This window comes from Carcharhinus amblyrhynchos, chromosome 13, assembly GCF_965287045.1.
Source record: "Carcharhinus amblyrhynchos chromosome 13, sCarAmb.v2.hapA, whole genome shotgun sequence".
Lineage (NCBI taxonomy): Eukaryota > Metazoa > Chordata > Chondrichthyes > Carcharhiniformes > Carcharhinidae > Carcharhinus > Carcharhinus amblyrhynchos.
The window spans coordinates 66,713,188-66,729,562 of NC_137336.1; the positions used below are offsets into that span (position 1 = coordinate 66,713,188).

A 16,375-nucleotide genomic window follows, 5' to 3' on the forward strand; every position below is an offset into this window, starting at 1 on the left:
GTTCCGGGTGTGTATTGTTGCCCAGGTCTGACTTCTGTACATTGCCACAGATTATCTAATTAAGGTTAATGGGTCCCTGACCTTTGAGGAGAGAAGTGTGTCAGGGCTGCCACCCTGTCTGGCCAATTGTCTTCTATTTCCATGGAGCCTTTCCAGTGTCTCTCGTGGAAGTGGTTGTTGGGATTAGTTCTGGAAAGGCTGGCCATTGGGGCGGTTTTCTCGACCTCTGCTGTTGATGTATTCTTCATGTTCAGGAACCCGTTTGACGTGCGGGGGGATGTGTGAATACCAGGAAGTGTACTCTGCTGCGGTCTCTGTGAGGATCAACCTGGCTGAGCGTTCTGGAGTACTCTTGCATCAGTGGCTGAGGAGGCTGAGCAGGACCAGTCTCGTCTACCTGGGAGTTTATCTCAGTCCTGCTGAGGAATCTTGGCTGGTGAACTGGCAAGAATGGGAGGCCAAGATCATCATTGACTGCTCCAAGTGCTGTTTGTCTTCCAGAGGTTGAGTATTGACCATAAATCAATGGATTGCCGCCATGTTGTGATATAGGTTGTTCAAACTGACCTCTCCCCTGGAGATTGTCACAAAAATCCAGAGAATGGTCACTGATTTATTTTTGGAAAAAAGGCTACACTGTTTTGCTGCCAAGGTTCTGACACTCGCACTTAGGAGGATAATCATCTAGTGCGCCTTCATACCCAATCAACCTAACCCGCACATCTTTGGACTGTGGGAGGAAACCGGAGCACCCAGAGGAAACCCACGCAGACACGAGGAGAATGTGCAAACTCCACATAGACAGTGACCTGAGTCGAGAATTGAACCCAGGACTCTGGAACTGCGAAGCAGCAGTGCTAACCATTGTGCTACCATGCCTTTTACAAGGACGTGATCAAAGAATGGGACATGGTCGCCTCACATCAAGAGTAGTAGCTGTCTTTCGGGAGCAGCTGCTCAAGAATCTGCACCTCCACCATTACAACATTAGATAGCTGGCAGGAGGGAGTGCTATGGGAGTTCGGCTGACTAGATTGGGACGTGCTGGATAGCAAAGCAGTGGGTCTGGGTGACACCCTTTGAGTCAGCAGATGTCCACCTCGCAGTCAATGTCATCCACCCGCGCTCAGCCTTGATGGCACATCTGGTCTCCAAGAGATTCAGGTGTGCAATGGACTGCCATTCCTGAGCCTATCCCTGCTTGGACAGAATTTCACATCATCCACAAGCCCTGGCTCGAGAGTCAGAATCCCACATCCTGAGCCAGCTCACAGAAATACTGTCTCTGCCTTTTAGTTTGGCATAGTGTTTTCCTGCTGCTGGTCACCCCTCATCTCCTTGTCATCACCCTCCATCTGGACACACCTTGTCCTGTTACTCTCCAGTGGCGGAGGTCCCTAGTGGAGGATTATGTGGCAATTCTCCCCCTTACCATTGGGGTCCTGTGATGGAGGTTGTTGCGCGCAGCAGTTTCACACAAGCATCTATTGTTCCCGTCATGGACTCCAAGATACTTGTACTTTTTGGTGGCCTTGTGGAGCCTGTGGTCCACGCCTATGTAAGTTCCTTTGGGTTGCACTCCCTTTCTATGTTCCTTAACAATGGTTTGGTTACACTTCAGTCCCAAGCTCGTGATTTTTTTTGGCATCCAGTGTAGCGGGAGAGCGAGGAAGGAGGATGACCTTTTCATGCATCTGCTGCTGGGTCTGGTCATCAACAGGTCCAGGCACAGGGCAGTGGAGGAGTCGCCGACCTGGCTGTTAGATTCTCTTCTGTGACTGTTTTCATGGCCGAGTGTCCTGGAAAGGGAGCATGTGGTGCCCAACGGCATGCTAGATGACCTCAGGAGCATTATTGACTCCCATAATCACATTTTAATTTGAACTTTTGTAAGTTTCCTTTGATTTTGTTTCTTGGTTACAGTGCCCCTTTAATCTTTGTTTATTATTGTTCGACCATTTGTTGATTTGTCCTCTTTTTGTTCATTGGTTATTTCAAGAGTATATTGCAAAGAGCACTTAGCAACTTCAACAGATCTATTATTGAGTATAAAGACTGAAATTGGACTGGAATTCTTCAGACTTCTTTCCAATGACAATTACCTACACCTAGTAAACTTTGGTTTAAAGGTGTGTTCAATATTTGGAGGTATTTACTTATGTGAAAATACATTCTTTACTTTGCCCAATATAAAATCTTGACATTGTTTTTTGCTGAGTAATGAATCACTTTGTCATCTGCTTTGACTTGCTTTGAAGAGTCCTGAATTGGAAGAATGGAGGTATCTCAGAGAGTTGTAGCCTGGAGTTTACAGTTATACAGAAGGGTGAGGCTATGGAAGGAGTTGAAAACAAGGATAAACATTTTATATCAGTTTTTAAAATTGAAGCCAATCACTCCCAGTGATGAAGGGTGACTGGGACTCAGCATGAGCTAGAGTAAAGGCAGCATAATTTTGATAGGCTTAAGCTGATGAAGGATACAAGTTGAGAGGTGGGGCAGGAGAGAATAGGAATAGTTGGATCCATACTCAGAGGAAGCAAATGCATCAATGAGGTTTTAAGCAGCTGAGGAGAAGTGGAGATAGGAAATGTTACAGAAATGGAAGGCAGCTGTCTCGATGATTCAGGGTATATGGGGGTCAAAGATAGGCCCATGGTCAAGAAGAAGACCCATTCTGCTAATGAATCTCCAAATACCAATAATATACAGAATTTGTACATTCCTTGGTCCAAACAATCCCCATTCCAAAAACTGCCCACAGTTCACAGATGAGTGGATATGAACAGATATTTTGCATGTGTCTTCATTGTAGAGGATACAAGTAACATCCCAGAAATAATGATGAATCAGGACATGAAGGGAGGAAGGAATTTGAAACAATTACAATCACCAGGCAAAGGTAACTAAGGAAACTATTCGAACAAAAAGCTGATAAATCCCCATATCCTGATGGACTTAATACTGGGGTCAAAAGAAGAAGCTGCGAAGATAGAAGCAATTTCCAAAAGACCCTGGATTCTGGAAAGGTCCCATCAGATTGAAAAGTACAGAATGTGACTCCTCTGTTCAGGAAAAGAATGAAACAGAAAGCAGGGAAGTACACAACAATTCCTATTGCTGGAATAGATTATCAAGAATGTTATGACAGGGCACTTAGAAAATTTCAATGCAATCAGGCAAAATCACATGGTTTTGTGAAAGGGAAATCATGTTTGACTAATTTATTGGAGTCCTTTGGGGAAGTAATACACAATGTGGATAAAGGGGAACCTATAGATGTGCTGTATTTAAATTCACAGAAGGCATTTGACAAGATGCCACATCAAAGATTACTACACAGGATAAGGATTCATGGTGTGGGGATAAAGTGCAAGGCAAAAAGTTTTGACAGCATGCCTCATTTGTCACCAATACACAAGTTCTGTACTGCCAAATGACCATTTCCTTTGGTCTGTAATTTCTGTTTCCCTCTCCCTCCTTTTTTGAATTGCACTGTCAGATCTGCTAACTTTCAATGTACTGAGATCATTTCAAATCTGGAGAAGTTTGGAAATCATAGTCAGCACCACTACCTCTGCAATGACAATTAGCTCTAAACCATTTATCTCTATTTGAGCTACCAGCTCATATCTCTTATTGTGGATGCTTTGCACATTAAGCCAAAGAGCCTTTGATTTTTTTTAATACTACCTTCTGGTACTGCACAATTACTGTTAAGTTCTCTGTCTCTTCCTGTTCCATTCTGTTTTTATGCACGCCTCTACACAGTTCTATTGCCTTGAGTTTTCTCTTTGGACTTTTAAAACTCCTTTCACCTGAATCCTCCTACTCCTATGTTAGTTTAAAGCAATATCCAAAGCTCTAGTTATAGAATTCATACGGTGGTTATCTCACCCAACCTGTTTTAAGTGGACCCATCGCAACAAAAGTTTGTTGAGTATTAATGTCAGTGCCCCATGAATCAAAACCCTTCTGCCTATTCCACTCTTTGAACCATGCATTTAAATTCTGTCATCTGCTAATCCTATGTGAATTGGCATGTGAAGACATTTGATATTTTGCAATTTAATTTTGACCCTAACTTCTCAAACTCTCTTAGTTGCACATTATTCCTCAGATTATGTGGAACTTGGGTCTTTTTTTTCTCTTGTATATCTTTTCGAGGGCTATCTTTTGGTATTCAGGACTCCTTTTTCATTCTTAGTTTACCAATGATTGTCCGCACATGTAATATATGTATATGTGTAGAGAACAGGGTTTTATTAAAATTTAAGGAGGTATTTGCTAATTCAATGTGTGTACTTAACTGTTTATGTGTTGGTTGTAAAGAACTTAGTCAGACAAATTACTTGTGTTACACAAGTAAGAGGTTAGTTTTATTGTGCTCAAGCCCACCCAGGTATATTAAAAATTTGTCCCAACCTTTGCAAAACACATGCAAACACAACATGAATTAAGCATGCAAAAACAAACAAGTTAAATAATTTATCTCATCCCAATTGTCAACCTCAAAACTCAAGCCCTACCCTAACGTATCTAGGTTATCTAAGACTAACAGCAGAAACCATTTCTTACTTCCCTCCAAAACTTTCTGTTTCCAAAGAGATTGGTTACAGTAGCAGCAGAGCAACCAGAATAACTACTGCAGCTCCTCCAATCACACATTCCGACTCTCCCACACTTGTTTCTCCTCCAGTCATAGATTCTGTATCTAGAGAGGTAGCAAGGGTGGGGGAATAAAGTGGATAAATTAGCTATTTCATTGCTTTTGTTTCAAAACAACAAATTGCATCCCTGTTGTTTCAGAGAATGTAGGACATCCAGGGAGTGTTGATCTTGCGTATGCCATGTATATAAAGAAAAAGAACAGTACAGCATAGGAACAGACCCTTTGACCTGCCAAACCTGCGCTGACACATGACACCTTTCTAAACTAAAGATCTTTTGTCTCTATTCCCTGCCTACTCATGTATTTATCAAGCTGCTCTTAAACGTTGCTATTGTATCTGTTTCTCCAGCTCCTCTGGCAGCGCATTCTAGGCACTTACCACTCTCTGTGTAAAAAGGGTTGCCTCTCACATTTCCTTTAAACTTTCCCCCTTTTACCTTAAGCTAATGTCCCTTAGTAATTGACATTTCTATCCTAGGTAAAAGACTCAGACTATCTATTCTATCCAAGGTTTTGAAACCTTGGGGTTTCTGATCGGGTCCCGAACAGTATAGTAACTGGTTTAAAGCTTTATCTGGTCTTTCAGGCCTGGAAAGTTTATTAAAACCTATTTCAGAGAGCCAGCATATCTTTGGCTGTTTCTATATTTGTGTACAAACTTTCAATATGCGTTGTAAAAAATATGGCATTGGATTGTTCGGTTAGGGAGTTAACTACCTCCATAAAATGGTATTTGTCTTTAATGTAATGAGGGGACCTATGATTGGATGAGCTGCAGCAGGTAGCATGGGAGAGACAGAATATATGATTAAGGATCTACTGCTTTTCTTCCACGTAGAGGTGAATTATTTTCTCATCATCTTTCACAGGATTTGTACGGGCTTTTGGTGAATTAACCCTCTGCCCTCATGTACTTTGACCCTGATATGGACCATTAACCAACTTTTTGGAAGCAAGCTCACACATGATTTCTTTTTGTGTGCTGAGACTCCTCAACTTTCATCTTCTTTCTTGTCTGAAGGAAGTGTCTTTAGCCAAGTGCACTAATTCTCCTACATACTGAAGATGATTGTGGTTGCCATGCTGTGATTGTAACAGTCCAAGTTTGTGGCTGGAAACCAAAATTTGATTTGATTTATTACTGTCACATGTATTAACATACTGTGAAAAGTATCGTTTCTTGCGCACTCTACAGACAAAACGTACTGTTCATAGAGAAGGAAATGAGAGAGTGCAGAATGTAGTGTTACAATCATAGCTTGGGTGTAGAGAAAGATGAACTTAATGCAAGGTAAGTCCATTCAAATGCCTGGCAGCTGCAGGGAAGAAAGCAACAGCCTCCATTTACTTCCCAAATGTCATCAGTTTTCTGTTTCTGTCTTCACAGTTTGAATTTTTGAACTGTTGGCACTGGTGTGTGGAATTTTCTCTCACCTGTTTCTCTCACTTCCAGGACATCAGCGTGCATGCGATTATCACTTTCCATGGTTTCCTTGTAAATATACCTCAATGGGGATTTCTTTCCTCTGGGCTGCTTTATGAGGGCCTCCAGGCAGGTGAACAATCTAATCCTGTGGTATATTTTCATTTGAAAATTGACTGAACTATTAGGGAAAAAGACTTTCACCCTCTGTTGTGACTAGTCAGGTAGAGCTATTTTAGATGCATTCTCTCATCATCTATGCCCCCATTGGCTAAATCAATGATTGTCCTTTATTAGTACCCTACAATCCTTATCAGCAAGAAATCTAACAACTGGACAGGACTGTAGGTGCTGTCAGCACTGGAAAATTTGGCCTTTTAGGATCCGCATCGCAGTCTAGTTTGTAGTTTTTTTTCTATGAAGTGCTAAGTCAGGTCAGTAGCAGACAGCACAGTTATCTTCAGTGACACCACTGTGCGGTGTATTTGAAGTAGCTGACATAAATTTTGGTTTTGGATCCTCTGTCAGTTTGGCATATTTCCACTGAACATCCTCATTGTGTGAACATACACCAAATCTTTCATCAAACCCCAACAAATGGAACTGATATCCATGACTAATGCCGTTCTTTTCATCCCACCAATATCTCCAGACAGCTTGTAGAAGATGGAAAACACACAGATGGTTACAAACTGGGAGCACCTCCTGCAGACTTTGACATTCACTGCCACTATCTTCAGTAAGGAAAACAACTGGGACAGGTTGGCTTCACCCATAGAAGGCGTCTCCTGGGACAATCTGCATATACAACTTGGAAGCTAGAACAATAGCCTCTTGTGGTAGTTCCCTAACTGTGCTATGGGTAAAAATCATGAAGAGTCATATCTGCTTATTCAACCTGAAGTATCAATAAACACTGGTTCACTGTTGTACTGATGTTTTGAGTGAATCCAGAGCAACAGGAGAGGTGAAAACAGGGTTTTGCCATTTATCTGGCATTTTACAGAGCTCTAAACCTTGCTCTTCATTGTAGGATATGGTAGAGGCTTCAAGGTTATCAAACTTCTCACCAGTTGTAGTGCCACGTGACTTGTTGACTATCTTTCCTGAAAAAGAGGAAGAAAGAATACTTACGTTTTACATGCAAATATTAAAAAATAGTTGAACTATTGTTTCACGTTATTACAAACAATAACTGTGCATTATTTGTCCCTTGGAAAAAAATCAATGATACCTAGAAGGTTCTGTGCCTCACAAGATGCACGATGCCACTTCTACATTCAGTCGCAACTTTTAAAAGTTAAAATAATATTCTTCACCATCAGTTATTCCTTTCTTTCATGGGACGTGAGCATTCCTGACAAGGCCATTATTTGTTGCCCAGCCCTAATTGTCTATGACAGCGGTTTCCAAACTCTGATCCGGATGTGGTCCGCTGCAGGCCAGATGTGGCCCGCGGGCTGTAGTTTGGAGACCCCTGGTCTATGAGAAAGTGGTGGTCACGGGCCACTTTCTTGAATTGCTGCAGTCCATCCTGGTGTAGGTGGAGTTATGAAGGGGGTTCCATGATTTAGAACCAGTGATAGTGAAAGAAAGCGGTATAGTGTAAGTCAGTATGATGTGCAACTTGAAAGGGAATGTGTAGGGGCATCTGTTGTCCTTCTTTTATGATGTAGAGATTCTGATTTTGGAAAGGCTGCGTGAAGGAGGCTTAGCAAATTGCCACATCTTGTACAAGGGGTTCAAAGCATGTGTTTCTCAAGATAACATTTGAATCAGAAATACATAGGGCCAGATCTTCTGGTCAGCCATGATGCTATTGTGGTTGCTGTTGACAGTGAAGATTATTACAAACTTACTGTTCTTTGTTCTGCAGCTGGGTATTCTGGTCTCAGCTACAGCAGGGATCCCTTGTCGCAGTCATCCAGGCAAAAGCGTGTGGAGCACAGGAGAGGTGACACCCACTTTTCACAATAGCAACTGGGATGGGACCATGGCACAATGTTTAGCACTGTTGCCTCATTACGCCAGGGACACAGCTTCGATTCTGACCTTAGATGACTGTCTGTATGGAGGTTGCACATTCTCCCGCTGTCCACTGGGTACTCTCCACAAATGTGCAGGGTAGGTGGGTTGAACATGGCAAATGTGTGGGGTTACAGGAATAGGAGTGGAGGGCCTGGGTGGGATGCTCTTTTGGAGAGTTGGTGCAGTCTCAATGGGCCGAATAGACCCTTTCTGGAATTCTCTGTGTTCCCAAATGTTTGAAGATTTCATGTTGATGGGGAGGGAGTGACATAAGGGATATAGGTGTGTTTGGGTGGGATTTGAGGGGTAAGAAGTTTGGGTGGAGGGTGTGGATGGGGATTGCTGATGGGGTGGGCTCCATTGTTAATCAATGACCAAAATCAGGGCTTTTCAGTGGAACTACACTCACGTAAATATCCACGTCAACCATGCATAACCAGGCAGGCCCAAACCTCTAACACTGAGGTCAGTGTTGGAGACATTTTCACAGGGGTCCAGGAAGTGCAAAACAGCTCAAGCGTTTAAGCTTCTCGGGCAATTAGTGCACATGTGCATGGCTAAGGACTTCTGCAGGGTTCTTATGGGCAACTGCAAAGTACACCACAACATATGCTCTGATGAAGGGTCATCCAGACTTGAAACCGTGGAATTCCCTGCCCAGTGAAGCATTGAGGTTACCTCATCGAATGTTTTTAAGGTGAGGATAGATAAATTTTTGAACAATAAAGAAATTAAGGGTTAAGGTGAGCGGGTGAGTAAGTGGAGCTGAGTCCATGAAAAGATCAGCCATGATCTTATTGAATGGCGGAGCAGGCTCAAGGGGCCAGATAGCCTACTCCTAGTATTTATGAAACGTTGGCTCTATTCTCTCTCCACAGGTGCTGTCAGACTTGCTGAGGTTTTCCAGCAGTTTCTTTTTTTGTTACACCGTAACATAAGCTGCTGTTATCATTGGAAGATCAGGCCCATAAATTTAAGTCAGTGCACCAGGAACCTAATCTTTGTATGAAATTACTTAAAGACCATATTAATTTGCACAATGGTGGGGGTAACTAACCAAAGTTAACATTTAAAGACACAGATGCCCAGCTTAAGTTAGCCATGAAATGTTGCCTAGTTATGTGCCATTAATATTCTCTGAAATCATACTACAAACAAGTAAACATATCAATGTAAAGGGTGGCACAGTGGCACACTGGTTAGCATGGCTGCCTCACAGTGCCAGGGACTGGAGTTCGATTCCCGGCTTGGGTCACTGTCTGTGTGGAGTTTGCACATTCTCCCATTTCTGCCTGATGGCCTGGTTTCCCCCCACGGTCCCAAGATGTGCAAGTTGGTGGATTGGCCATGATAAATTGCCCTTTAGTGTTAGGGGTAAATATATAGGGTTACAGGGATAGGAACTGGGTGGGATCGTTGTCAGTTCAAGCTCGATGGGCTGAATGGCACTGTAGGGATTCTATAGCCTGTGCCAATATTGAAGACCTGGACATTTTGCTCGATCTGCAGCTTCATTGTAATGTAAGTTACTGTTAGGAAAGATATTACCAGATGTTGTAGTAAAGATAAAGAGGGACCCATTCATTGAGAACATGAGATCAGCACATAAGATCTAACACTGGATGAGGGTTGTCTCATTAGATTAGGTTTCAACATTGCAGTTGCAGAGGGGAATAGAAAATATGGCCATTCTACTGAGCAAATTCCATAGCCCTCCAGGGGACGAGATTGAGATAGAGTACCTCCCATCAATCACCCCACCACCCTCCAAAAAGCACCTCCCATCAAACACACCCATACTCTCCTTTCAATAACCCTCCCAAAATTCACCCCCCATAGCCTCCCATCAATCATCCCCCTATAGTCCCATCAATCACCCTTCAACCCTATCAATCACTCACCAACCCTATCAGTCACCCCCCCACCCCCACCAATCACACACCGACCAATCACTTCCCCAACCCTATCAATCACCCCCTCACCCCCACCAATCACCCATCATCCCCCCACCCCCACCAATCACACACCAACCAATCACTTCCCCCACCCCATCAATCAACCCCCACCCCCATTAATCACTCTCCTTCCTGTAAATTAATCCTGATTTCCCCAAACCCATTCTGTTTGAAGCTTGCTCCATTTCCAGTGGATTAGCCAATCAGAGCCGTGTTAAACTGTGCAACCAGAAGAGGCGGTCAAGGCAGCACATGAGCATAGAACCTACATTCAAACTGCAGCGTCAGCCTGCCGGTCGCCATGGGCTGAGGGTCACATGCACCATGGGCCAAGGTGCGGGCTGAGGGTCATGTGTACCAAGGCACGGCTGAGGATCATGTGTACCAAGGCACGGGCTGAGGGTCACGTGTACCAATGGCCAAGGCACGGGCTGAGGATCACGTGTACCAATGGCCAAGGCACAGGCTGAGGATCACGTGTACCAAGACACGGGCTGAGGGTCACGTGTACCAAGGCACGGGCTGAGGGTCACGTGTACCAAGGCACAGGCTGAGGATCACATGTACCAAGGCACGGGCTGAGGGTCACGTGTACCAATGGCCAAGGCACGGGCTGAGGATCATGTGTACCAAGGCACGGGCTGAGGGTCACGTGTACCAAGGCACGGGCTGAGGGTCACGTGTACCAAGGCACAGGCTGAGGATCATGTGTACCAAGGCACGGGCTGAGGGTCACGTGTACCAATGGCCAAGGCATGGGCTGAGGATCACGTGTACCAATGGCCAAGGCACGGGCTGAGGGTCACGTGTACCAATGGCCAAGGCATGGGCTGAGGATCACGTGTACCAATGGCTAAGGCACGGGCTGAGGGTCACGTGTACCAATGGCCAAGGCACGGGCTGAGGATCACGTGTACCAATGGCCAAGGCACGGGCTGAGGGTCACGTGTACCAATGGCCAAGGCATGGGATGAGGGTCACGTGCACCAATGGCAATGGCCATTGCATTAGGGACAGAACAGCAGGAATGGCGCAATATCACAGGGTAGGAGAAACCTTATTTTGGGCTGTTTCTGCGTTGTAGACGTGGTGGACTCTGCAGCTCTCCAATGGTTTTATTATCAGCACCATATTAGAATAGACCACTTCCGTTATCCATCCCTGAGACCAATGCTTCTTAATCACTGATCCTGGGCCCTGGAGATTTTGGTCTTGGAATCCATTCTGGGGAGAATGTTCTTGGACTCACCTGTTCACTGCTGCTCTGTGACTGACCCAGTATCATCCCCACCTTCCTAAGTGTATCTAGACTGTTGAATGTCTTTGGAAAATTATTTTATTTAATAACTTCAGTAAGGTACTTGAACATTGATGTTAATGTCATTGGTTTATGATGCATCATAGAATTAAGTGTAGTTCAGTTAGGGTTGTAAACATATCAAAGGTGTTGGGCCTAATATCTTCGGCCCTCACAATTTCAAATACTCATTGCAAATAGTTTTATACATTCCTCACCCAATAAGCAATAGGCAACACAGGTTTTGGAGTTGGTCCAAAGCTCGGTTGAAGAGGGGAAATGTGAAATAGAAAGCTGAAGTGGGTTAGAACAAATAATCCAGAGCATGGAGCCTCTGCAGTTAAAGATATGACTGCTGATGGTGGGTGATGAAACTGGATGTGCAAGATGTAGATAGCCCAGAAGTATTGGGCTGGTGGAGGTTCCTGAATTAGGGAAAGACGATGGAGAGATTCGAACACTTCAATTTGAAATTAAGTATTTTCAGAATGAGAGCTAATGTATGTCAATGAGCACAGAGGTGATGGATGAGTTTGGATACAAAACAGTAAAGTTCCTTAATTAAGACAGCAAATTTATACAACTGAAATGGACATAGATGCAATTTGTGGTGTCACATCTAAAGCAACTGTTTTGGTTTTGGTAAGCGTTTATTCTTTTAAAGCAGCAAGAGATTGAGTTCCTGGTATGATCAGAAGGACTGAGCTATCAGCTACCTTATCAGAGAGGCAGATCTTAAAACTGTCACCAAATGGTCCAGAAATGAGAAATGACACCCTCCATATTCTAATGTGCAAGTAACATCACCAAAGTGACCAAATACAATGCGATCTCTGAAACTGGAAATAATGTGACCGAGTCTTGGGTTTGAGGATCAGTTGATCAATTTTAGAGATTTTTCCCAACAGCAAAATGCTGGAAACACAGGTTCAGTGAACACGGTTCGAAATGTGTGTAAATGTGTCACTGTGGAAGTGACCTGGTAAAAGGACACTGTTCCAGCCTCATAGTCCAACAGAACTCGGATCGTGCTCTTTGATGGTAACTCTTGGATGAATATGGGCTGGTAATTGTGCCAGGCTCTGAGAAAATTACCGCCATAAAAGCATAAACCCCATGAGTTGCTGTTGTTGCCAAGATGTGAGTTTATTCCTTCCCTCTCCATGGTTCCACACGCAATACCTATTCTCCAATAATCCCCACTTGTTTCCACATCCCAGGAAAGGGATCCGGAGGAGAAGCTCTGAGTGCAGAGAACTTGGGGGTGGTGTTTAAACCTCTCTGGTTGAGGTGGGTAGGGCTGTTTCTGTTCAGTCCATGTTACTGATCTCAGATCATCAGATAGAATCAAGTTGCAGTTTGCTGTTTCTGGATCCAGGGTCAATGACCTTCTCCCTAGAGCGGTGAGAAGACATTGGTCAGACAGGATTATTTCACTCAATTGTTGACTGCTGTAGTGTCAGTATTTCCTCAACATTGTCAGCCCATATTACCTGTTAGGTTGAAAGTCATTTATTAGAACTGGGAGAATACAATCAGAACCTTCGCTAATTTAGCAGTGTGTGGGTCTGAAGTGCTGTATATTCTGCGAGCAGTGCAGCGAGACCTAGCAATCATATGTTTCCCACAGACACAATCGCTGAAATTCTACTGCCTCACTGCCACAGAATTGGAGAAGGCCAGGAGCAGACAACGGAAATGTCCGTTGACTTCGGGTGAGAATTTCCGGTCTCGCTCGAGTGAGACCGTAAAATCCCGCCCATCGGGTACAGCTCCACAATCTCAGTATAATGGAGTACACAGCTGACAGGAGTGTGTTCTTCCCTATCTCAGCCCGAGTAGTTTGATTAAAACTTTCATCAGTTTACTCATTGTTGTGAAGATTTATCTGCTGCCCCCTCCATCTGTACATAAGCTATTTATCCTTGTTCATTCTGAAGTCACCCAACATCCACTCCAGCTTTGGGTGTGACGCAGACCAATTCAGAACTATGAGGGAGGAACAGGTGCAGGAATTTGATTCCCAAATCAAATCAAATCAAATCAAATCAAATCAAATCGCAACATCGTGGGCCGAAGGGCCTGTTCTGCGCTGTAATGTTCTATGTTCTATGTTCTATATTAAATCCATCGTACTGAACACTGTTTCTATAATGTTTCTTCACTCAGAGTTAAATAGGAACAGAAAATGTGAGGGTTAAATAGAAAGCAAAATCAGTATGAAGGTTGCGTAAGAGTATAAACAAACCTTGGGATATTCCCGCTCCCCTGCTGATCCCAGTTGACAGCTGGAGAATGTTTTCTGGTACATGGGCTGTCCCAGGGGAGCTGCGAGTGGGAGTAGTTACATTTGATCGCTCCCTGTATTTGGTGAAAGGTGACACTGCAAATAAAGCACATGGTGACTTGGAATTGTAACACAGTGAGGTCTAGTCACCTTCATATTGCTCAGTGGTGCGTTATATATCCCATCCATGTATATTCCTATGTTACAATAGTGACTTCACATCAAAAATAACACTTAATCGGCTGTAAAGATCTTTGCATTGATCTAAGGTTGTGAAAGGCAATATTCACATTTTGTTCCTGTTTACTTTGCTTTATAATGAAGTTAACACTACTGAGGTGGATGGGGGACACACTGACAGTGAGTAACCCCCACTCCCCCGCACACGTGCACACACACACACACACGCACACACGCACACACACACGCACACACACACACACACCTGATATTAAAAGAATAATACATCACAGGAACTGGCCCTTCAGCCCTCCAAGCCTGCACTGGTCATGATACCTGCCTGAATTAAAATGGTAGCACTTATGGAGTCTATATCCTTCCACTCCCATCCTATTCATGTATTCGTTTAGATGCTCCTTAAATGTTGCTATTGTATCTGCTTCTACAACCTCCCCTGGCAGCACGTTCCAGATATCCACCACCTCTGTGTAAAAAAAGACTTGCCTCGCACATCTCAACTTTTTCTCATGCGCTTTAAATCTATGTGCCCTAGTAGTTGGCTTTTCTACCCTAGGAAAGAACATCTGAACATCCAGTCTGTCCACGGCACTCATAATCTTGTAAACCTCTATCAGGTCGCGCCTCAACCTCCATTACAGTTACAGTGAGAAAAAACTGAGTTTATCCAACCTCTCCTCATAGTTAATATCCTCCAGACCAGGCAACATTCTTGTAAACCTCACCAAAGCATCCATATCCTTCTGGTAGCGTGACGACCAGAATTGTACGCAATATTCCAAATGAGACCTAACTAAGGTTCAGTACAGCTGCCAATTCAATACATCACCTGCCAATTTTTATACTCAATGCCCTGATCAATGAAAGCAAGCGTGCCGTTTGCCTTCTTGACTACCTTATCCACCGACATTGTCACTTTCAGTGGTTGGTGGACATGAATGCCCAGATCTCTCTGCTGCCAATACTCCTAAGTATTTAAATACACCATTTACTGTATAATTCCTACATGCATTGGACCTTCCAAAATGCATTACCTCGCATGTGTCTTGACTAACCTTCATCTGCCATTTCTCTGCCCAAGTCTCCAACCGGTCTATATCTTGCTGTATCCTCTGACAATCCTCTTCACTATCTACAACTCCACCAATTTGTATGTTGTCTGCAAACTTACTAATCAGACCAGCTACATTTCCCTCTAATTATTTATATATACTACAAACAATAAATGTTCCAGAACTGATCCCTGTTGGACACTGTTAGCCACTGCCTTCCATTCAGAAAAGCACCCTCTACTGTTACCCTCTGTCTTCTATGTCCAAGCCAGTTCTCTATCCATCTTGCCAGCTCTCCTCTGATCCTGCGTGACTTCACCTTTCATATCAGTGTACCATGAGGTACCTTGCCAATGGCTTTACTGAGGTCCATGTATACAACATCCACTGCCTTTCCCTCATCTATCAGCTTCACCACTTCCTTGACAAACATAATCAAGTTAATGAGAAACAACCTCCCCTTCACAAAACCATGCTGTCTATCACTAATAAGTCAATTTGTTTCCAAATGTGAGTAAATCCTATCCCTAAGAATCTTTTCCAATAATTTCCCTACCACTGGTATAAGGTTCAACTGCCTATAATTTCCTAGATTATCTCTGCTGCTTTTCTTAAACAACGGAACAACAATGGCTATTTTCCTGTCTTCTGGGACTTCACATGTAGCCAGTGAGATTACAAAGATTGCTGTCAAGGCCCCAGCAATTTCCTCCCTTGCCTCCCTCTGTATTCTGGGGTAGGATCCCAACAAGCCGTGGGGACTTAGTTAATGTTTTTTAAGATGCTCAACACCACCTTCTTTTTGATATCAACATATTTGCACACCCTACCCTAGGCTCCTCATCCACCAAGCCTCTCTCTTTGGTGAATACAGAGGCAAAATATTCATTTAGTATCTTGGCCATTTCCTTTGCTTCCATGTATAGATTCCTTCAGGGATATTCCCAGCTCTCTGACCACAACCAACCCAACCTGCTCTCAGTCCCTTTTATTGGAAAAAAGCTGCATGTTCTTACTGATATTTTTCAATATATTTGAGTGGTACTTTTCCACTTCACTCAGCCTCTTCTGGATATGTTGAGATACATTGGACAGATTCAGGGTGAGCACTGGAACATCCAGGTCTGTGACTCTCTGAGTCTCAGTCAGTCTGTAATTTAAGAGGAAAGATGAAACATCAGTGGGGTCATTTCAGATCAGAAACCCAAAGAGGAACAAGTATTCGGTGCAACAACCTGCACCCCATCAGTTTCTCAGACCGATACCCTGCAGTAACCCATCCTGAAAATGGCAGGATCCCGGGATTTACCTCCTTCCTGCATTCACACTGATCTCCACATGCAGTGAGATCCTGGTTGGCTGCCACTGCAGTTCAGTTTCTGACTTTCAAATCTGGTTGTGTTCAGTCCAGTTTCCATACCGGAGACTCATTTTTCTACTATTACTAATGATCATTATCCTGA

At 43.7% G+C, this 16,375-nt stretch overlaps 1 protein-coding gene across 1 annotated transcript in view; it reads right to left on the reverse strand.

The window, feature by feature from the left end:
* Nucleotides 1-11,470: 11,470 nt before the first annotated feature.
* Nucleotides 11,471-16,375, reverse strand: part of LOC145351307 (uncharacterized) — a 76,358-nt gene continuing 71,453 nt past the window's right edge. The window contains 3 exon segments of the mRNA XM_080200931.1: nucleotides 11,471-12,770; nucleotides 13,624-13,758; nucleotides 15,929-16,062. Coding sequence (XP_080057057.1) covers nucleotides 12,250-12,770; nucleotides 13,624-13,758; nucleotides 15,929-16,062 — 790 coding nt within the window. The 3' untranslated portion in view covers nucleotides 11,471-12,249.